This window comes from Physcomitrium patens, chromosome 2 (assembly GCF_059467195.1).
Source record: "Physcomitrium patens ecotype Gransden chromosome 2, ASM5946719v1, whole genome shotgun sequence".
Taxonomy (NCBI): Eukaryota; Viridiplantae; Streptophyta; class Bryopsida; order Funariales; family Funariaceae; genus Physcomitrium; species Physcomitrium patens.
In genome coordinates, this window is record NC_143411.1 from 24,349,530 (window position 1) to 24,369,572 (window position 20,043).

At 47.1% G+C, this 20,043-nt stretch overlaps 3 protein-coding genes across 12 annotated transcripts; 1 reads left to right on the forward strand and 2 right to left on the reverse strand.

The window, feature by feature from the left end:
• Window positions 1-640: 640 nt before the first annotated feature.
• On the forward strand, window positions 641-10,458 carry LOC112279121 (lysine-specific histone demethylase 1 homolog 3). Of its 7 annotated transcripts, none has more exons than XM_073531163.2 (16): window positions 641-871; window positions 1,236-1,305; window positions 1,435-2,523; window positions 2,786-3,064; window positions 3,204-3,345; window positions 3,829-3,982; window positions 4,188-4,973; window positions 5,137-6,689; window positions 6,817-7,065; window positions 7,420-7,513; window positions 7,689-8,008; window positions 8,330-8,506; window positions 8,736-8,907; window positions 9,246-9,760; window positions 9,966-10,040; window positions 10,228-10,458. In XM_073531163.2, exons 3-16 carry the CDS (start codon window positions 1,724-1,726, stop codon window positions 10,282-10,284), a joined length of 5,373 nt encoding a protein of 1,790 aa, XP_073387264.1. In that variant the 5' UTR covers window positions 641-871; window positions 1,236-1,305; window positions 1,435-1,723; the 3' UTR covers window positions 10,285-10,458. The 7 variants fall into 7 exon arrangements, with proteins under 7 accessions (XP_073387264.1, XP_073387273.1, XP_073387256.1 ...); XM_073531172.2 differs by having other exon boundaries at window positions 1,532-2,523; XM_073531155.2 differs by having other exon boundaries at window positions 1,249-1,305.
• Window positions 10,459-10,523: 65 nt separating this feature from the next.
• LOC112279122 (nucleoid-associated protein At4g30620, chloroplastic) lies at window positions 10,524-13,377 on the reverse strand. The gene is made up of 6 exons (XM_024513261.3): window positions 13,130-13,377; window positions 11,948-12,075; window positions 11,480-11,589; window positions 11,168-11,279; window positions 10,989-11,045; window positions 10,524-10,727 (listed from the first exon to the last, which is right to left on the reverse strand). Exons 1-6 carry the CDS (start codon window positions 13,215-13,217, stop codon window positions 10,650-10,652), a joined length of 573 nt encoding a protein of 190 aa, XP_024369029.1. The 5' UTR covers window positions 13,218-13,377; the 3' UTR covers window positions 10,524-10,649.
• A 785-nt stretch (window positions 13,378-14,162) lies between these two features.
• LOC112272859 (zinc finger protein CONSTANS-LIKE 6) lies at window positions 14,163-17,732 on the reverse strand. 4 transcript variants are annotated; one of them, XM_024501050.3, is made up of 5 exons: window positions 16,989-17,732; window positions 15,491-16,500; window positions 15,078-15,367; window positions 14,781-14,948; window positions 14,163-14,565 (listed from the first exon to the last, which is right to left on the reverse strand). In XM_024501050.3, exons 2-5 carry the CDS (start codon window positions 16,425-16,427, stop codon window positions 14,473-14,475), a joined length of 1,488 nt encoding a protein of 495 aa, XP_024356818.1. In that variant the 5' UTR covers window positions 16,428-16,500; window positions 16,989-17,732; the 3' UTR covers window positions 14,163-14,472. The 4 variants fall into 4 exon arrangements, with proteins under 4 accessions (XP_024356818.1, XP_024356808.1, XP_090104488.1 ...); XM_024501040.3 differs by having other exon boundaries at window positions 15,491-16,510; XM_090248362.1 differs by having other exon boundaries at window positions 15,491-16,675.
• Window positions 17,733-20,043: the final 2,311 nt, after the last annotated feature.

Genomic DNA, 20,043 nt, shown 5'->3' on the forward strand with positions numbered 1-20,043 from the left:
CCAATATTTATGCAAAAAATACAATTCCTACAGTCCAAGTCCTACATGTATTATCTACATCACACGAGTCTCTTTACGACAAAAAACAGTACAAGTTTCCCACACCACTCAAAGGTTTTGTTTATTCATTTGATCCTACAACTAATACGTATATAAAAAAATAAAAAATAAAGAAAAAAAAAATTCAGATATAAAATTTTAAAATAGAAATTACACATTTTATTTTAGAAAATAAAGCTATATGAAACCTACCATTATATTTCACTTATAGACATTTTAGAAAATAAAAAAATAAAAAATATATGTTAACTTATGTTATTTGATGAAAACATAAACAATACAAAATTAACCTCCAGTAGTCTCTCTCGCTCTCTCGGTATGTGTATATATATATGTATGTATATACATACATATACACACAGTTATATCTGAAATATTAGTATAAAAGTGAAATTGGCACCCTGCAGAGGGCCAATGCAGCAGTTTAGTTGGGCAAATGTGAGAGAATAGAGGCGGGGTTCCAGTTTGGGGGAAGAGAGGCCCGCCACATTTGGTGGCCCCTGCCAATACTCCCGCTATCCCTCCCGCTACTCCTCCTCCTCCACTTCCTCTTCCTCCTATTTCTAGTCGGACTTGCCTCGCACTGTCTGTGTCACCTCCGCATCTATCTGTCTGTCGTTTCTAGCTCCAATACGCGCCATCCTGAGCATATTTCCGTTTCCGTAAGTAAATCACCACTTAAAGGCCCCGCGCTGCCCTTCATCACCGTAACGATTCCTCTTCTCGTAGCTGGCAGTGGCGACACGGATGATCGCGACACCCTTTCTCATCGGGTTTGTCATGAGCTCGCAATGAACGATTCGATTCCGCTGTGAGTCCCAATTCCCCTCCCCGTGCACCTCGATTTCGTCTCCGGTCATGCATAATTTTACTTGTTGCTTGGTCTCTCGAGCCTGTGTTCTGCTAGGTTGTTGGCAGAAGAGGTGTAAATGTTGCGAATTTTTTTGGAGATGGCTAGATGTAGTCGGTCACCCCGTGTTATGCGACGTTGTGCTGGTTTTGTTGCACACGAGGTGTAGTAATTGGTCTTCAGGCTTGGCGTCGGACTGCTATTTCGCACCATGATCCTATCGGAAGACGTCTCTGTTAAGATCTCCCGTCCTCAATTATTCAACCGCTGGTTTGTCCCTTGATTCGTGCCATATTCTTGCATCTTGCCTAACGTTGGTCACTAGGTCATTTTTGCAGAAATAAAAAACTGGTTGTGAAGCTGTTGGAAGCGTTTCTTTTGTACGCGAGTCCATGGTGAGCACCGTGGTCCACACTACCGTACTTATAAACCTAAAACCCTAATTGGCTCTGGACATGGTTAGGTTTTGCACGGCATTGCTTCGACAAATTTGTGGATTCATAGCTGTGACTCTGTTACTCTAGGAAACTGTGGGTGGGCTTGTTCACCAAAATTGCGACGTGGCTAGAGTAAGTGGAGCAAGGTGGACGCTTTAGCTCAATGACAAAGTTGACGATTCAGGCGGAGGAGCGGATTTTGGATGCTGTTCAGAATACTCGAGAGAGGAAACCGAGTCTGAAGGAAGCTGCAGGAGCGTACAAAGGGTGTGCCCTATACAGATGTTCTGTGTCGCATGCAAGCCTATGACTACGGGGCGTGCTGGTGGCAGGTATGGGTTGGCATGTTGCATAAAATTTGTGTTCCAAAGAAACGATGGAGCAACATGATTCCGGGCAAGGGGCAGACACAGTTGTGTCTGTGCCGATGGCCCTGGGTATCTCCTCGTCTTCTGCCTCACCTGCTGCCTCCTCCATGTTGGACGCACATCGGGAACCTCTTGCAAAGCCTCCGAGTTCCGAGATTTGGGGCAAGAACGATGCGGTTATTTCGTCTTCCGAGGTGCAAGATGAAGTCACCCACCTTGTCGAGTCGGTGGGGAGACCTGGCGGAGGGTCAGGAGACGGAGGGATCTTGTTAGCCGAGGAGGTGAACGCCGATGACAAGGTCGTAGAGAGCTGCAAGAATAACGACATCGATATGCAAGAAAGGGTAGAAGGGGTAGAAACAGGTACCCCAGAAATCTCGCAAGAAACCATGGTTTTGGACAACGGAGGTGTTTCGGAGGAAAATAGGACAGACGGCAGGGATGTGGGCGTGGCGGCGGAGGACTCTGCAGATGACGACCAACCGTTATGCATGATGTTGAGAAAGGGCAAGTCGAGAGAGGACGGTCACGGAACGGTTGTGGATGGGAGTCCGGTGGGGGAGGCGAGTTGTTACCCTTCGGGTGCTGTTCCCTCTCCGTTGGGTTGGCCAGGGACGGGAAAAGTGAAATCTTCGTCTAGTGTGTCGAAAACAGGGATGGTTGATGAGGTGGGGAAGAAACATGGACATGGCGACGGGGGTGCAAAGGGCGGCACGTCGAAGAGCCGTCCGAACAGCGGGCTTCAGAGGAGCAGCAGAAAAGGAAGCATGGAGTCGCGGAGGGCGCTTCGGCAAGCTAAGAAGCGCAGGTATGGTTGAGACGGTGTTTTGGGTGATGTGGGTGAGGAAGTGGGAAGTGATAGCCGTGTGGTGTGTGGTGGATTTGGTTTGGTTGCGGCGTAATCCGTATGTGTGTGTGTGTGTGTGTGTATGTCGGGGATGCCCCACGCGTCGCGCGAGACGGTGGGGGGCGGTGATCGTGTCTGCGAAGTGTGGAAGGGGTGGTGCATGGGAAGCGGAGGTAATGCGTTTGCGTGACTGACGAAGTGTGGTGCAAGTGGCGATTGTCAGGCACGATGATATGGCGTACGAAGGCGATATGGAGTGGGATGCGATCGTGGGAGTAGGAGAGGCGCCGTCTGATTGGAACTGGCACCCCGAGAAAGACAGGCTGAGCAGAGGGCGCGGGAAGGGCAGTTTGGCGTTGTCGTCGCACGGTCGGATGTTTTCTGGGGAGGCTGCGGCGGTGGCAGCGGGTTTGCGAGCCCGGACCCTGAGTGCGGCGGAAAGGATATGCTTCAAGGATGCATTGAAACGACGCGGCGGGCTGCAGGAGTATCTGGAGTGCAGGTGTGGTTGCGCAGTGACGCTGAGTGGAGGAGGCTGGGTTGTGTTGGGGATGCAGAGTGATGACGGAAGGAGTGAGTGGTTGTGAGACGAGGATGCGGCGGGGGTGATCTGAAGAGTGGGGAATGGTGGTGTGTGGCAGGAACCTGCTCCTGGGGATGTGGGAGAAGGACGTGCAACACTTGTTGATGGTGACGGACTGCGGGGTAGCGGAAGAGGCATCGGCGGAGGAGCCAGGTCGAGCCAGTCTCGTTCGTGAGATATACAGATTTTTGGACTACCATGTAAGTGTGGCGGTAATGCAGGAGAGTGGTAGGATTTGGGTGAAGGTGGGGAGAATGTGGTGTAGTGAGAGGCGGTGAAGGAAGGAATGCGGTGGAGTGTGCTGAGACGCGTTGTGTGAGTCCCGCCTGTGTTTGGTCTGGTATTGTTTTGATTGCTTTGTTGTGTGTATGTGTGTGTGTTTGTGTTTGTTGCGGTTCGGCACGTATGTATTCGGTTTCAGTCCCCAGTTCAGACTGAGGGGATGGTGCGTGAGAAGGAGAAGCACGTGCTAAGCATGTTGCGGAGTTGTCGGAAATGGTGTTGGAAAGTGAATGCGAGTGTCCCGGTTTTTGGACGTGAGCCATGTTTGCAGTTGTGGTGGATGCGGAAATGTTGCTGGTTTGGGCACGTCGACTGTGGCGCGGGCTTCGAACAGGTGGTGGCGGTGGGGCGTTTGGTAGGTTTAGAATGTGGGACTGATTCAGTACGGTTGCGTATGGCAGGGTTACATCAACGTAGGGGTGGCCAGCAAGCGGCAGAAGCATGGAGGCGTGCAGGCCGAGCGAGGTAATGGGAAGTCGAGGGCGAGCGAGAACGGTGAGTCGGTGTTCGAGGGAGCGGAGCTGGACGTAGCTGAAGAAGTGGCACTGATTCTTGGTGAGTGTGGCACGAGGGCAGTGTTACGCGGATGTTAGGAAGGTTGCGAAACAGCGGGGTGAAGGTTGAGGTGTTGCACTGGTCTTATCTCGACGACCGGACGTATGCGCAGTGCAGCTAGGTTTGTGTGGATACAGAGACCATGGGGTTGTGTTGGTAAGGTTTGGAGGGTGCGGAGATATTGACGATCGGGGAGTTATTGCAGGTCAAATTCGAGGGAACCCGGGGTCGGGAGCGACGAAGGAGGAAAGTCATGGCGAGGGTCCGAGCGGGCGAGTGGATTCTTGCCATGATGGAGAGGGATCGACGGGGATCACGGAGAACGGGAGCAGTCCGACGTGTTCGCTGACGAAGGGGGCCGTGGATGGAGAGTCGACACCCATGGACATCGACGTGGGTCCGAACGTGGACGCAGTGGAGTCGATGGCGGTGGTGGGGGTCGAGGAGAAGCAGGATTGCAAGACGGTGGTTTCGGCGTCGCAGAGCGTGGTGTGCAAAGCGGAGGGCGAGGAGAATGGGCAGCACCCGGAAGGGGAGGTGGACAATGAGATCGACGACATGGCGACGCTGGACCAGGTGTTTGCCCGGAGGCGGCATGGGTTGAACGCGAGGAAGATGAAGCGTGGGGGGTGGGATGGCGCGAAAGCGGAAGTATGCGGGTCGGTGGGAGCGAAGGACGAGCTGGACGAGTTCAAGAGCGCGCAGGTGTTGCAGGAGCTGCACAAGTGCGATGCAGGCGTGGAAGGGCTGGTGGCGTTCAGGGCAGCAGCGGAATTGGAGAGGCAGCGGAGCCAGAGAGCGGAGCAGGAAGGGGGAAAACGGGTGATCGTGGTGGGCGCGGGGCCTGCTGGGCTGTCAGCGGCGCGACATCTGCAGCGGATGAAGTACCAAGTGACGATAGTGGAGGCTCGGGATCGGGTGGGTGGGCGCGTGTATACGGACAGGAAGACATTTTCTGCGCCCGTGGATTTGGGGGCGAGCATAATCACGGGTAAGCGAGAGAGGGAGAGGGAGAGGGGGAGGGAGTGGTGGGCGGAGCGTTTGAGGGATGCGGACGTTGGTGGAAGGATGTGCGGGACGGAGGGTGGAGGTAGAGATGCGTGTGGCGGTGGTGGAGTTGCAGCTGACGCTGGGAAGGGGATGGGTGTGTGCAGGTGTGGAGGCAGACGTGGCGACGGAGCGGAGAGCCGACCCTTCTGCGCTTTTGTGCAAGCAGCTGGATTTGGAGCTGACGACGTTACGCGGGGACTGCCCGCTGTACGATTCCGTGAGCGGAGAGAAGGTCCCGGCGGACCTGGATGCCGCATTGGAGGCGGAGTACAACAGTTTGTTGGACGACACGGTGTTGATGGTTGCACAGAACGGGGATGCTGCGATGCGGCTGTGCCTGGAAGAGGCGCTGGAAGAATGCCTGAGGAGGCGACGCGCGGGACGCAACGGCGGGGATGCGGCGATGAAGAGGGAGGAGGCGAAGGAGAACGGAGTGGTGGGTGATGTGGGAAGCGATGGTTCGAGCGTGGAGAAGGTGGCGGGGGAGGAGTCGGATATGGTGGCGGCGGTGACGGCGAGCGAGGTGATATGCGAGACGCTGGTGGCGAGCGACCCGTGCGAGAAGCTGGCGATCGCGGAGTGTGCGAGCGAGGGGAAGGCGGGCACGAGGTCGGAGGTGGGGAAGGAAGGGGCGACGGGCGCGGTGCAGGGAAGAGTGGAGGAGGGGAAGCTGAGCGAGCTGGAGCGGCGAATCATGGACTGGCACTTCGCGAACCTGGAGTACGGGTGCGCGGCGGAGCTGAAGGAGGTATCGTTGCCGTACTGGAACCAAGACGACGTGTACGGTGGATTCGGAGGGCCTCACTGCATGATCAAGGGGGGTTACAGCCAGGTGATGGAGGCACTGAGCGCAGGTCTGGACATCCGGTTCGGGAGGGTAGTGACGGAGATCAGGCACAGCGGGAGCGAGGTGAAGTGTCGGGGGGAGGCGCGGCGGGAGGTGAGGGTGGTGACGGAGAGCGGGGAGGAGTTGGTGGGCGACGCGGTGCTGGTGACGGTACCGCTGGGATGTCTGAAAGCCGGAACGATCCGGTTCAGCCCTCGGCTTCCGGAGTGGAAGACGGCGTCGATAAAGCGGCTGGGATTCGGGGTGCTGAACAAGGTGGTGCTGGAGTTTCCGTGGGCATTCTGGGACGAGGGTGTGGACTACTTCGGGGCGGCGGCGGAGTGCAGCTCGGGGCGCGGGAGGTGCTTCATGTTCTGGAACCTGAAGAGGACGAGCGGGTATCCGATCCTGGTGGCACTGGTGGTGGGGAAGGCGGCGAAGGAGGGAGAGGGGGTGGAGAGCGGGGAGCTGGTGGAGCACGCGGTGGGGGTTTTGAGGAAGCTGTTCGGAGAGGAGGCGGTGGGGGAGCCGGTGGCGTCGGCAGTGACGAAGTGGGGAGAGGATCGTTTCAGTCGGGGGGCGTACTCGTACGTGGCGTTGGGGGCATCGGGGGAGGACTACGACATTTTGGCGCGGCCGGTGGAGAAGTGCGTGTTCTTCGCGGGGGAAGCAACGTGCAAGGAGCACCCGGACACGGTGGGGGGTGCGATGATGAGCGGGTTGAGGGAGGCGATAAGGATGATGGACATAATGGAGAACCGCGGCGACAGCATGGCGGAGGCGGAAGCGCTGGCGGCTGCTCAGCGGCAATCGGACAGCGAGAGGAACGAGGTGGGTGTTGTGGTGGTGTGGATGTTTGTGGGGACAGGAGGGGATTTTAGATGGGATGGGAGCGGGGGGAGGGTAGGGGAGGAGGATTGGAAAGGTGGATGTCTGATTGGTGGTTGGGAATGGGCAGGTGAGGGATATGATGAAGCGGTTGACGGCAGCAGAGCTGTCGAACGTGCTGAGGGCGGAGACGGGGGCGGCGAACGGAGAGAGAGGACCTCTAAGTCGTGCGGAGCTGTTGAAGGACATGTTCGGGCATGCGAAGACAACAGCAGGGCGGCTGTTTCTGATCAAGGAGATGTTGCAACTGCCGGTGGCTCCTCTGAAGGGTTTCGCCGGGACGAAAGCTGGGCTGGAGATTTTGAATACGTGGATCATGGTACGTTTGCAGGAGTGGGCAGGATGGGAATGGGACATGTCGCTGTTGTTGCGCGTGGGGTGCGGGGTGGTGATGTGGAGTGATGGGCGGTGGAATGTGTGCGGGTGGTGGAATCAGGGTTGGTACGGTGAAGAGTGTAGCGATCGGAGATGTTGTGCAGCAGGGGCAGGCGGGTGCTTGCGCGCAGGCGAAGACGGGAAGAGGTGTAATGGGTGGAGTTAGGGGAGTTAGTGTGGTGATCGGAGGGGACTGGTGGCGTGTGTGATCGGGTGGTATGTTGAGTGGGAGGTGTTGAGAGGGCGTGTTTGGTTACGGTTGTGTTGGATCGGTGACGGGGCGTTTGTGTGCGTGCAGGACTCGATGGGCAAAGATGGGACTCAGCTTCTGCGGCACTGCGTTCGACTGCTGCTTGTGGTGGCGACGGACCTAGTTTCGATTCGGCAGTCGGGTACTGTGACGACCTTTGATGGTGTGATGTTCGTTGAAGCGGTTGGGTGGAGTGCAGGAGAGCAGTTTAGGATGTTGGAGAGAGGTGGGCGTAGGAGGTTGGAGGGTGAGGCGGGTGTGTGGCGTTGTTGTAGATGGTGGGTGACGATGGGGTTGTGACGACGTGCGTGGTGCAGGTGTGGGGAAAACCGTGAAGGAGAAAGTGTGGATGCACACAAGCCGCGACATTCGAGCCGTGGCGAGTCAACTTGTGAAACTGTGGGTGGAGGTATTCAGACGGGAGAAAGCACAGGGGACGATAAAGTCGATCAGGAAGTCGGCCGGAAGTTCACCGAATGCGGGCGCAGGACATGCGTCGGCGAAAGCAAAGGATGTTCAGAGGTGCGCGGCGAGCGGTGGAAAGCTGAACGTTGCAGGCAGCGGCGGTTCGAAGTTCAGGGCTTCGAACCAGTCGGCTTCACCAAGCGGGGAGTCTCCGTCGGGTGGACAGAGCAAGGTATGCACGTGGAGTGGGAAGAGTGAGGTGTGGAGTGAGGAGATTTGGGGGTTGGGAGGACGAAGATGTTGTTGGAGTGTTTGAAGTGGGTGAGTGACAGGATGAAGCGAGGGTGAGGAACGATGTTGTGATTGGTGACGTGGCGTTTAGGGGAGGTGTTTGGAAGGGTGGTGTGATGCAGGGATGTAGTTTGGTGATAGGTCATGATTGGAGTTGCAGTGCTGAGTGTGATTTGATTTGGTTGTGTGTTTTTGATACCGAAAGCTGGCGGTGGGAGAGTGGTGGGGGTTTGGAATGGGGTCTGATGCTGTGATGTTGTAGGCATCGAATGTGGAGGAGCCGAGAAGCGACGAGGGCGTTGCGGTGGGTGGTCAAAACGCTGAAGGGGTGTGGAGAGGTGCGGAGTCGAGAAATGCAGAGAGGCCGCTGTCTGAGTTGGAGGTGAAGGCGATTGTGGCGGCGGAGGAGGCACGGGCTGCAGCGGCTGCAGCTGCAGAGGTAGGTCTGAGGGTGATGCATGAAGTTGATTGTGGGTGAGGTGTTTGCAGTCGGAATGGAGAAGAGGGAAGGTGCGATGGTGGTGGTGGTGTGGGTTGTGTGCGTGGAATTGTAGGGGTAGTTGTGATGTAGGTAGATAGTGGAAAGCCAGGTGACAGGCAGGTCGGGAACGTTGAGGGCTTGTGTGAGATGGCATGCAGTAATTAGGTTGGGGTTGTGACGTTTGCAGGCGTACGCACAAGTGGAGGCTCAGCGAAAGGCTCTTCCGGAGCTGCCAAAGATCTTGTCGTTTCATAGGTTTGCAAAGCGCGAGAAGGAGGATAGTATGGACTGGAAGACGAGAAGCTGGCTGGGGATGGGTGAGAATCCTGCAGGCTCCAGCGCAGGCGCAGGTCCAGCAGGTATGGACGGAATGGTGGATGTGAGTTTCGTGGAGGGATGGCAGGGATAGGTGGAGGTGAAGACGAGGGAGGCGGAGTGTGATGGTGACATGAAAGTTGAGGCGGGGTGTGGGGTGTGGGGTGTGGGCGTGAGTTTTGAGGGCGGATGTTTTAGTTGACGCAGTCGGCGTAAGGCGTGCAGGTTGAGGTGGATAGGAGTTTGGATCGTTGAGGTTGCGGGTGGTGTTGCTTGGTGTAGATGTTTTGCAAGGAGTTAGTGGGAAGCATGGTAGTAGGTTGTGTGGTGGGGGTTGCAGGAGCGGATGTGTCGGTAATGATGGAGGATTGTTGTCGTTCAGGTTTGGAGCAGAGAGTGGCACAAGAGAACAGCTGTGTGTGGTCTGAGCAGGGGAATGGGGGTGATGGTACGGGCGGAGTGCATCAAAGTACACCAAGCGAGCAGGGCGATGGGTCGGTTTCGGGTGTGCCGGCGTCAATGGTGGCTAGTAGCGACACGAATGGGCACGCGGAGACTCAGGCGGATGGAACGGGAAGGAGCGGAGATGTTGGGAAAGCGGCGGAAGATGTTGTGTTGAGTAGCAGTTGTGCGAGAATGGAATCGTTAGGCACAGGAGAGGAGGAGGGTGGTTGTGGAACGGAGGCTGCGGCAGGTAGGGTGGAGGGCGCAAGCACAGCGTGTCCAGATGTGGGTGGTGCGGAGGCAAGTGCGGCCCCTGCAGAGAAGCGGGGAGGGGCGGACGCAATCAAGAAGGCGGTGTCAGACTACGTGGTTCAGCTGTTGACCCCTCTGTATAAGACGAGGAGGATACAGAAGGAAGACTTCAAGGCCATAGTGAAGAAGTCGACTGCGAAGGTGAGAAGGTGGTGGGTAGTGTGGGGGGAAGGCAACGAAGGTGTGATGGGAAGTGTACGGAGAGGGAGTGGATATGGGAGGAGCGAACGAGTGTGTGAAGTTGTATTGGTGAAGTTGTATTGTGCAGTATTGGTGGAGTTAGTGATGGGATAGGAATGAGTGTGAACGAGGAGTTGAGCGTGACTGAGCGGTGGGTGGTGTGCAGGTGATGGACCGGAACACTGCAAGGGACAACAGCATGGACGTCTCTGAGTTTTTGAACATGAAGCGGAAAGTGAAGGTGTGGTGATGAATGGTCTTTATTTTTTAGGTTTTTGGTAGTGTCTGTTGCATGTCAAGGGTTTTCTCGAGAATTTGAATTTGAATTGGATTGTCGGTTGGATTATCTGGACGTTCCTGACAACATTGTGAGCGGGTGCGATATGTTATCTGGAGTCTGAGGAAGTTTGGTGATTGTTGTGTTGCAGATACGATCTTTGGTGGATATGTTCATAGAGAAGTATCTCAAAGGTGAAACACATTGACGTTGTAATATTGGTGCGAGAGTCCGCATATTTAAGGATCAGATTATGTTGCGCAGATTTTTTTATGAGAGACTGGGAGTTTTAGTATTTGAGCAAGAGCATTCTTCAATCACATTACTTGTGATATTTATTGTTTGTAGTGGTTTTATTCAAATTTGTTACGAGTTACCAGTATGAATTGTCATGGCACCAGGTACGGAAATGTACAAACATGGTTTAATCACTTCTGCACTTCTCTGTCCACGGGAAAATGAATTAAATTTTCTGTAAAATGAAGAGCTCAATTCTCAGGTTGCAACTGTCACGATTCGGACTGTGTATGCTATAGATAGTCTTACTCAAATGAAAATCCCTATGCTAATGTTTCACATGCCAGGACCGCCACCTAGGCCAGGTGGCATTCCTAGGCTCTCCGCTAAAGTCTTCATACGCTCCTTCATGGCCTGTACATTTTTTTAAGGGGCAGTCAAATTAAATGGATTATCACACGTCAAATCCCTCTATTACATCTGGAATTGCAACAAACAGTATGGTAAAAACAGGAAGATACCTTTGAGTTTTGATCAACGTATCAAACAGTCTCGAGGCTTGCTTCTAGTTATAAGTGAACATTACTATGAAACCATGCCTAGTTCTAATGACATTTAACAGCATGAAATGATACTCTCAATTGTGGGAGATATATTAGAGGAGAGCTTCCGTACCGCAACACTTTTCGTGTGAGCATCCTTGTATGCTTGGTTCACCAACTCAGAGAGAACCTGCATATACAAAGAGTCACAGTTTCATCCTTTCTGACATGGTAAAAAACGAAGTGAACAACTAAGCATCTGTTTTGAAATCATATATGATGACAAATTGCTACATTTAAGATGCTACTCACATCAGCGCCCCTTTCCAAGGCGGCTTCGGTAATCTCAACCCGAACAGGTTCTTGGTTGCCTGATAAGGTCACTCTCACAAGCTCGTCGTCACAGTAACCGTCGAACTCCGCACTGCGTGTATGAAGGGTTTTCACGACTCAGCTACTAGATCAACGTTCTTCGCTTATACCCTAAATGAAATCGCAATGCAAAGCCAAACCAGTCGTATATAAAACAACATGATCATGATATCCTTGAACTTAGTTAGCATTTCAGGCCTACCATGTGACAGTATCAATAACACACAGGAACAGCAGCGTTTAAGAACGTACGCAGCAAGCTCTTTCTGGACGCGGACAGCCTCGACTTGAACTACCTGTTGGGCTTTCCTCACTGTGTCATATAGACCCTGCATGTTCCCAAGCATGTTTCCTAACCCTTGCTGCAGCACAAAGTAAAGAGAATGTGACAGGTTCATGTTAGTAACGACCCGAACAAGGTGATGCACTTAGTGATTTCAGAAGCTTTGTTTATGTCGTCTAAGTGCAGAGACCTCAGAAGAAGCAGAAATATTGGAGATTGATGTGAAAGCTTACACATTCATTTCATCACATTACCTATCAGCAAGCCCTAGGAGCCATAATGGCACAGCGCAACAGGACATCAAACTACATATATAAAAGAAGATCAACCTCAGCACTTGCAGGACGAATCAAGTTGAAGAAGTCTTCTTAATCCAGATCAATGACATATTATTGTAACAACCGCGTGAAGATGAATGCATTGCGTGCGAAATTCACCTTCTTGGCGGCATCGTCTGGGTTCTCCTCTTTTTTCCCACCCCACAAGCTGGTAACGTTCAGAGAGCGCTGATTAAAGCAGAATGACCGATGTGTTCTCTTTAAAAATACATTTGAAACCCTATAACCTGTACAGAACATCAAGACGTTAATTCATAATCTTATTCAAACAAAACCTCAAAGTAATTGATCCATACATTATCGAACAAGCCGAATAAGATGTGACCACCCAATGTGCAGGACCTGCTCATTGCAAGAGAAAAACACAGAAAAAGAGCCTCTTTTACGATTCTCAATCCACCAGTGAACTTTTAGTCCAAAAAGTAGATTTCTTTGCTAACAAAGCAGGAACTTATTCTATGATTCTCTCTGCCACAGTTCAACATAACACATTTTTAAAGAGAATACACCAATTTGAGTTCACTTGAACCCCGCACTAGATGAGATTGAAGATTCCCAGCGTTCTTGACATAGAAGTACTAATTCAATTAAAGGTGAAATTGGGAAATAGTCTAGTTGCAGCTTAATACATGGCCACCAATCGAAATTACTACTACGGCACTCACAAACTTGACACAAATGCAGACACTAAGAGTGAATATTTAAACAAACGAGTCTCTAAGAAGGTCAAATAGGAGAGAGAAAATTATAATGACCCTCACTAAAACTCGGAGGTGCTCGAGAAACGGGGATGCACAGAAGCAAAACAAAAGGAGTGAAAGGAAGAGTTCGAATTTCTAGGGCTCCCCAAACCCCAAGCTGTACAGGCACTAATCAGGGCTTCAACCTCAAAAATACATTCAGAAGCTAAATTCGAGACTTCTAATTCACCAAACAGAGGTTTCAGAATCGAAGGTAACCTAATTGCAGTTCAAAACGACAAGCACAGAATCTCTTGAGTAACAAAAGAAATCACAATTCAGCCAGCCAGAAAATAACACAACAAATCCTTTCAATCTACACACAACCTACACAACCTCGTCAGCGCAAATGCTCACATTAGCCCTGGAAAACCCAAAATCCTGTTCCACACTCTACTCTCCAACTCCATATCCACAAACACACAACCTCGTCCTCATCCTGGTCCTACACTTCCTCGAAAAAGTCCAAATCCACTGACCACAGATTCACCTCAAAAACCCCAACTCAGAATCCTCCAGTGCGAATCCCCTGGACACTTACCGAAGGGGGATGAGGAAGATGAAGCACCAGCGGGGTTGAGCTGTGGGAAGACAGACACTCCAGTAGCAGCCCCGGATACACACGCCATCGCTTGCTGGGAGGTATTTAATTCAAACCCCACTCTGATTCCAGCTAGCCCAGCTGCAAAAACCTCCCCTCGCGTCGCGTCACGTCACGGCGCTTGTCGACGATGGAAGGGGGAAGTGGGGGAGGGGCGGATGCGCGAGGAGGGACACGAAGGGAAGGGAAGGAAGGAAGGCTGTGATGCACTGGGCCAGCCCCGGAGATACAAGGGTCGGGGATAAGGGCATACAAAACCGCGTCTCTCAACGCCGCTTTCCCCCGGGGTCCGATTCCTCCCCCCCCAATGGCCGCGGGCTGCTCCTCCGAGAGGCCTTCCACTGCTACCCCACTGGAGGAATCTTTAAGTAAATATATATATATATATATATATATAGAGAGAGAGAGAGAGAGAGAGAGACAAACATCAAATTTGAGCATCTTGTTTAATTAATGTGAAATAAGTAGAAGATTTTTTTTTTCTTTTTAAGTAAAAAAAGTCCTATCTATGATTTGTAATAAATCTGTTCCCACTTTTACACATTGAGACACATAAATTAACAAAAAAAAAACAAAAAAACAAAAAAACAAAAACAAATTGGAATATAAGTTGTATGTGAAAGAAGACTTCTGAGAAAAATAATGTTAATCTAGGTTTTAATTAAAGACTACTGAATTTCAATAGAAAGTAGATGCTGTATTCCAAAACTGATTTGCTGTTAAATATCCAAAAATATTAATAATTAATATAATTTATTAATTAAGTCAATAAAACTTATCTTTTAAATTTACGTTTAAGAAAAAAAAATCATAATAGCACTTAGAATTAAGAATTATCTTTACGAAAAAAATAGTGTAGTATTGGAAATAAGCACCATGCATTGATTGATAATACTTTGCTAAATGACTTCTGAATACAATTATTTTGGATGCAATCAAGTCAACATAGTTACTAAAAACATTACAAGAGAAATAAAATTAAAAAATCCATTATTAAATTTGATCGTTTTAAAATTCTAAAGATGTTTTTATGAATGTTGAGAACGATAATAAGATATTCTACTAATATCATGAAGTTTACAACAACCAAAATTGTCTGTTGGTGTTAAGGTGGAGGTGCTACTCTACAAATTGGCCTATCATTTTCTGATGACAACGAATATGTGTAATACAAAGCACATATCCTCTTCATAAACTCAAGCTTCCCACCTCACTTGTACCAGGCATGATAATCATGTATTATTTTACTATAGTCTTCAACACATCTTGTTGTAGAATGAAAGCTAATGAGGATGTGCTAAAACGTGCGTCTCGGAGCTTAGAAATGGATCGAGTCTAAAGTCGAATCCTGAGCTATTTTTCTTTACAAACCGACCCTGCAGTTCAAAGAGGGAAAACCACATTCAAATTCACGATCGATACCGGGAGGAAGTTTTTTGATCCCGACGCAGACATAATCGCAAAATCGTAACGAACTTCGTAACAATTACCTTCTACAGATTAAACTTGCGGTGAAGCACACATTTGAACCTACACAATCGATCGGTTTCTTCCGGCTCTAATGAATCGGAGATACTGGTGGAGGACTGACCTTCATTCGAGGTCGCTTTTCGGCGTTGAGCTTCCTAACTTCATATCTGATTCTCTTCGAAAAGAGTCTGCTCCGCCTTTTCTCTTTGAATCTCATCACACTAGCCTCGCGGCTTCCTTGGCAATCATCAGCGCCTTCCTGCGCCATGTCAGGCACTAGTCCAGCGTCCTGAAGAGGGCAAGGATCAGAGGATTTCAATCACATTGCTCGCTAGTGTTTCTATGAAGCCACTTCTGTTAACAAACCCCCGAGCAATTGTTGAGAATCTGCTTGAACGGATTTCCCTAATATACCTACCGTGGCATCCGAGGTACAATCATGGGGATAGAACCAAGGCTCGCCTCTATCGGACCAAGCGGTAATGACGTCTTCATAATTCAATCGCAGCGTGGGAGCTAGGCCTAAGTTTACTTCACTTAGACCTTCCCGGCAGCACAGCAAAATCTCCTTGGCTTCTTTCTTGATGTTCTCAGGAGTCAAATGCATCTTCTTCTCATTCCTCGGAATTTTCGAAAAAAACTTAACGAAAGGACCAGTGCGAAATTGGTCGTTTTCTGCTCCGACTAGATTATATTTGGAGGAAATACCTGTAAAACGAAGAAGACTATGTCTCTATGTTACGAGGATCGCTGAATACCGCATCAGAAAACCGAAATGTAAAGTTCAGCCACACTGCTCAAAAGTCGTCAGGATGCTGCTGAAAAACTTACCTCCCATTTCAGAGGTATCCGCGCCAACTCCTTCAAAGGCCCTCGGTAAGGTATCATGAAAAGCAAAGTCAAAACTCAAACTATCGCCGACAAATTCTCGTGAGCCAAAATCCTCAAACCCGCTGAGTCCGGGAATATCATTAGAAATGAAACATGCATCTCCGGCAACGCTAATGTTGCCATCCATGTCGCAGCAAATGTTGATTCCGTCGTCAAATGCATCAGGTAAAAAGAACTGGTCTGATGTGTCATCGTCAGGGAAGCAATCTTCTTGGGCAGCTTTCCCTTTGAAGAACGCGGCTAAAGAGTCCGACCATGGAGAGCTTCTAACCTCTTGAGAGTCACTGCGCAACTCCTGGAAGAAGTCTGAACAAACATCCAACTCCGAGCTCGATGGCGAGGAATCCTGCATCACCACGATAAGTGATGGCACTTTTTGGGTAACATCAACCAGGAAATTCTCGGTTTCAAAAGTCTCTGAAAACATCAAGAGGTCTTCCTTCATCTTCGCATCTCCCTCCTCCAGCTGGTTGGGAGCATGTTTGGCTCCAGGAGAGTGCTTGGCTTGACGAAAAGGATGAAGCCTACAGGTCCTAAATCGCTTTCTGGATGGCAACACGTTCACTGGAGGTGCTTGCAGCTTCTTAGACATGGTTGGTTTTCGTAACAGTATTTCTTTCGCATTCTTGGTGTCAGGAGAGTCTTTTCGAGCTAATATGGTTGACTCTGCGTTCGGAGTGAGTGGAACTCGCTCATGTCGCTGGGCGAGAGCATTAGCAGAATGCACTTGTATGTCGCACTTCTCGCAAAGATATGCTCTATCAGCGCCGCAGTACCAACGTGCACTCTTGTTCATGCATACGTCGCAGGCCCGCGACGCTTGTCCTGCTATCGCCATCGCAGTGACTATCGACTTGCAGGCTGTCCTGGTTGTCATCTCTACAGTAAATCTTTACCTAACTGTTCTCTTATCAAAATCCGAGTGTTTTTCGCCCACAAATGGAACTCAGCTGTCGAAATCTTCCCATGATCACGAAGTTAATAAGATTTACAAGCTTAGCACATTCAGCAAAAAGTCTCTAAAGCCAGCCATGTTCAAAATTGCAGCAATCGTGCTATTCCAAACGGCAGTTCTGGATCACTTCAGTGCTACTGATTCGCGGCTCTTATTGACGCAGGTCCTCACTTCAAAAGTAAAACAAACTATAAGTAATGCTCTAGAATTCAATTACATAAATTTTGAAAAATAAATTCACAGCAATCCTTCCGAAATGGTGACTGTAGACAAATCATCATAGTTCGTTCAATCACGACCTGTTTCATATTTCTTCAGACGACGGAATAGGGATACAACTGACGACACAATTACCCTGATTCCCGTCAACCTCGATAAAGCTACATCACCACAAAAACAATATTTTTAAAAATAAAAATAAAAACAAAAAATAAAAAACCGAGGAGAAAAAAGAGAAAGTAGAAAGCCAACGGAGAAACACACCTTTGTCGATGCTGAAGATGACTGCTAAATTTCAACGAATTCGACGATCGAGGACACACTGGTGACACATTTGGTACATCTCACTTGGCAAAACACACAACCACATTAGAACTCAACCCTGCGATGGACACACTACACAACAATAGAACGATTCTTCAATGTAGGAGAAAAACGGAGCAGTGACTCTCAAGTACGAGCTCTGAGCATTGGCACAAGCCTGGCCCTGGCAGCTCTCAACTGGATACTTGCAGCTACTCATTCCGCGACAACTCGGTGGAATTCTGCAACTCCTGTGGCATTCTCGGAAGGCGCTACAGGCCTGGTTCAGACGGGGAAGCGCTGCTGCGCCTGGCCTAAATTTTGCTCAGCCCTGTCTCACGAACTGCAGAGGGGGTGGAATTGAGTTTTGGCCATTATTGGCGGTGTATTGATTTGTTTCGGTGGCAGTGGGAGCAATCATCTGTCTTCTTTACTCATCTATTGAAGTTAGGCGCTCCGAGAAAAAGATTGACAGCATTCCGTTCCGCAAAACGGGAGTCGAGTCTAATCCCCATTTTTATTTCCATTTTGTTTTTTTTGCACGGGAGGGGTTTATCCGGTTTCGGATAGCGAATAAATATCCCTCTGCTATAGTGCTCTGTGCCATGAAATTAACAAACATTCCTTGAGCAGTCCCCTTTGTACATTCCGTGTCTTCTCCAGAGACCATTATATAATACTTTTTACAATAAAATGAGATGTTGATGTCATTCTGAAGCGGATTCTCAAACCAGGGACAACAATTAAAAGGAAAATGCTCAGCAGGACTAATAATCATGGGATGTATGGCTATACACAACTCACATTTACAGGGGAATGAGACTTGCAGGGTGTATTAATAAGTGGGAGTATGATGGCACAATCTGACCTATGGATAAGCTACTATTCCCTGGCAGAGGTAATAATTTGGGCTTGTTTGGGCTATCAGAGTTGGTTTCAGAAAGGGGAATTATATGCCTGTCGGCTCCATACAGGCACACCCATCCTTACTTACTTTTTTTTCTTTACTATATGTTATTTTTTACTTCACTTACTTGGGCATTAGTGCCAATGAGAGTGAAAGAACTAACTATGAAGAGCCTCAGTTCCGGGGAGAGGATTGTGGATGGGACACTCTCTAGCAATTAGGTCACCATTCCACATCACCGCCTGCTTGTAAGGTAAATTTCAAACTTTGGCTTATCTTATTCCTCCCATCCCACCTGACAATATTACTCCATGGTTATGATTTTCATACAAGTACCCAATATTAATAAACAAATGACCTAGGAGATTTTTTTAAGAAATTAAATCATAATAATTTTTGTATAGACTTATTCTATTTTTGAAATCTGTCCATGTTACCCTAGCAATTAGAATATATGTCTATTATGCTTATGGAGTCTTCAAACATTATTGTTGTTTGAGTTTCAAGGATTATTTTTAAATTATTTTTTATTATTTATTATTTTTTTTGGTGTTGGTTATGAGTTTTCAACAAAGGCTTAGAAGGCTACCTTGATTACAACTGAACACTTCCTTTTATTTTCTACCTCATTCTTTAAATTATTTAATTGGTATAAAATGATAATATTTGTGATTTTTTATTCTATTTGAATAATTAAGTCCACCAACTTTAAAAAATAAAATAATAAAATAATAAAATATTTATTAGATGATACATGAGGTGATTTTTCTAAGGATTGGATCATATGTTGTAGAATTTATTAATGAAATTAATTTAGTAGATTAAATGTGTTTAGTTTATTAGATCTTTAGTTAAAAGAAGTATGACAATTTAAAATCCTTTATTTATTGAAATTTCTTTCTAAAAACTGTGATTTTAAATAAACATTAAAAATATCATATTGTGTCCTAAATAATATTCAGAAGGAGTGATTGATTGTAGAAAGAAATCATTTTAATCTTACACCCTTTTGTTAGTGTAGTATTTCTTTGTATTTTTTATTTTAAATATTATATTTTTAACAAGATATTTTAAGTTCTTTTTGTCTATCAATTTATTAAATTATTATTTTAAATATTTTTTAAAACATTTACAAAAAAAATCAAATGATATTTATTATAAAATTATATATAAAAGGTTATTTTAAAATACTTAAGATAAATTTAATATCCAATATAAATTTTAATTAATCTTAATATTTTTATCTTTGATAATAATTAAATTTTATACTTATTTGTGTTAGAAAATCATGATTTTTTATATGAAAACTTATTTGATTTAAATTATATGGTTTCTATATTTCATAATTAAAACTCAAATAATCTAAAAAATCTAAAAAACTACAGCAAAGAAATATTATCAATAAAATATTAAAATTTGAATTTCTTTACATTCTAAGAAGAAAGTTAAAACTATTAAGTATTTGTTTAGAGTTTCTAAAACTTTAATTAACTTATATGTAAAAACTAGTATTTAATTAGAAAAATATTTTAAAGATCTTAAAAGATTTTAATGCTAAATTAATAAAAATAGAAATTAATATTTTATATTATATTTTAAATAAATCTAATAAATCTAAAATTAATTAAAATATATACAATTAAATTCTATTTTTTTATATTTTTTAATATTATTAGATTACATATTTATGTTATCTTGGAATATAAACTAAAAAACAACAAAATTCATAAATTTTTATATTAAAGTAGATATATGTGTTTTATTACAAAATACATTTGGCCATATGATTTTAATTTATGCCAAAATAAACCTAAAATAATTAGATTGGAGGAAGATCTATTAACATTAAATATTACTAAGCTATTACATGCATTGGTTGTTACATTTAAAGAAATAGTTTTATGGATAACATCTTTAAAAGACAACAAACAACCATTTATGACTTTTACATGTACATACTTAATTTTCTTAACTAAAGACATTTCATGTTTTTTAACAAAGTTTGTATTTATGAAATAAGGTGAGGCTCTTGAATCTAATAAGGTAGATGCTTTGTACTTTTTTGGTCCTAAACAAGCATCTATTATAAAGCAAGGTGATAGATCTGAG

Excerpts from the sequence above, each read along its gene's own strand:
- LOC112279121 (XM_073531163.2), top strand. The coding sequence starts at position 1,724 with ATGGAGCAACATGATTCCGGGCAAGGGGCAGACACAGTTGTGTCTGTG. Across the intron at positions 4,974-5,136 it reads GGGGGCGAGCATAATCACGG|GTGTGGAGGCAGACGTGGCG; the intron begins GTAAGCGAGAGA and ends GGGTGTGTGCAG. Across the intron at positions 8,009-8,329 it reads CGTCGGGTGGACAGAGCAAG|GCATCGAATGTGGAGGAGCC; the intron begins GTATGCACGTGG and ends GTGATGTTGTAG.
- LOC112272859 (XM_024501050.3), bottom strand. The coding sequence starts at position 16,427 with ATGACAACCAGGACAGCCTGCAAGTCGATAGTCACTGCGATGGCGATA. Across the intron at positions 14,949-15,077 it reads ATTGTACCTCGGATGCCACG|GACGCTGGACTAGTGCCTGA; the intron begins GTAGGTATATTA and ends TGCCCTCTTCAG. Across the intron at positions 14,566-14,780 it reads AAAAGCGACCTCGAATGAAG|GGTCGGTTTGTAAAGAAAAA; the intron begins GTCAGTCCTCCA and ends TTTGAACTGCAG.
- LOC112279122 (XM_024513261.3), bottom strand. The coding sequence starts at position 13,217 with ATGGCGTGTGTATCCGGGGCTGCTACTGGAGTGTCTGTCTTCCCACAG. Across the intron at positions 11,590-11,947 it reads CAGACGATGCCGCCAAGAAG|CAAGGGTTAGGAAACATGCT; the intron begins GTGAATTTCGCA and ends TTTGTGCTGCAG. Across the intron at positions 11,280-11,479 it reads GTCCAGAAAGAGCTTGCTGC|TGCGGAGTTCGACGGTTACT; the intron begins GTACGTTCTTAA and ends TCATACACGCAG.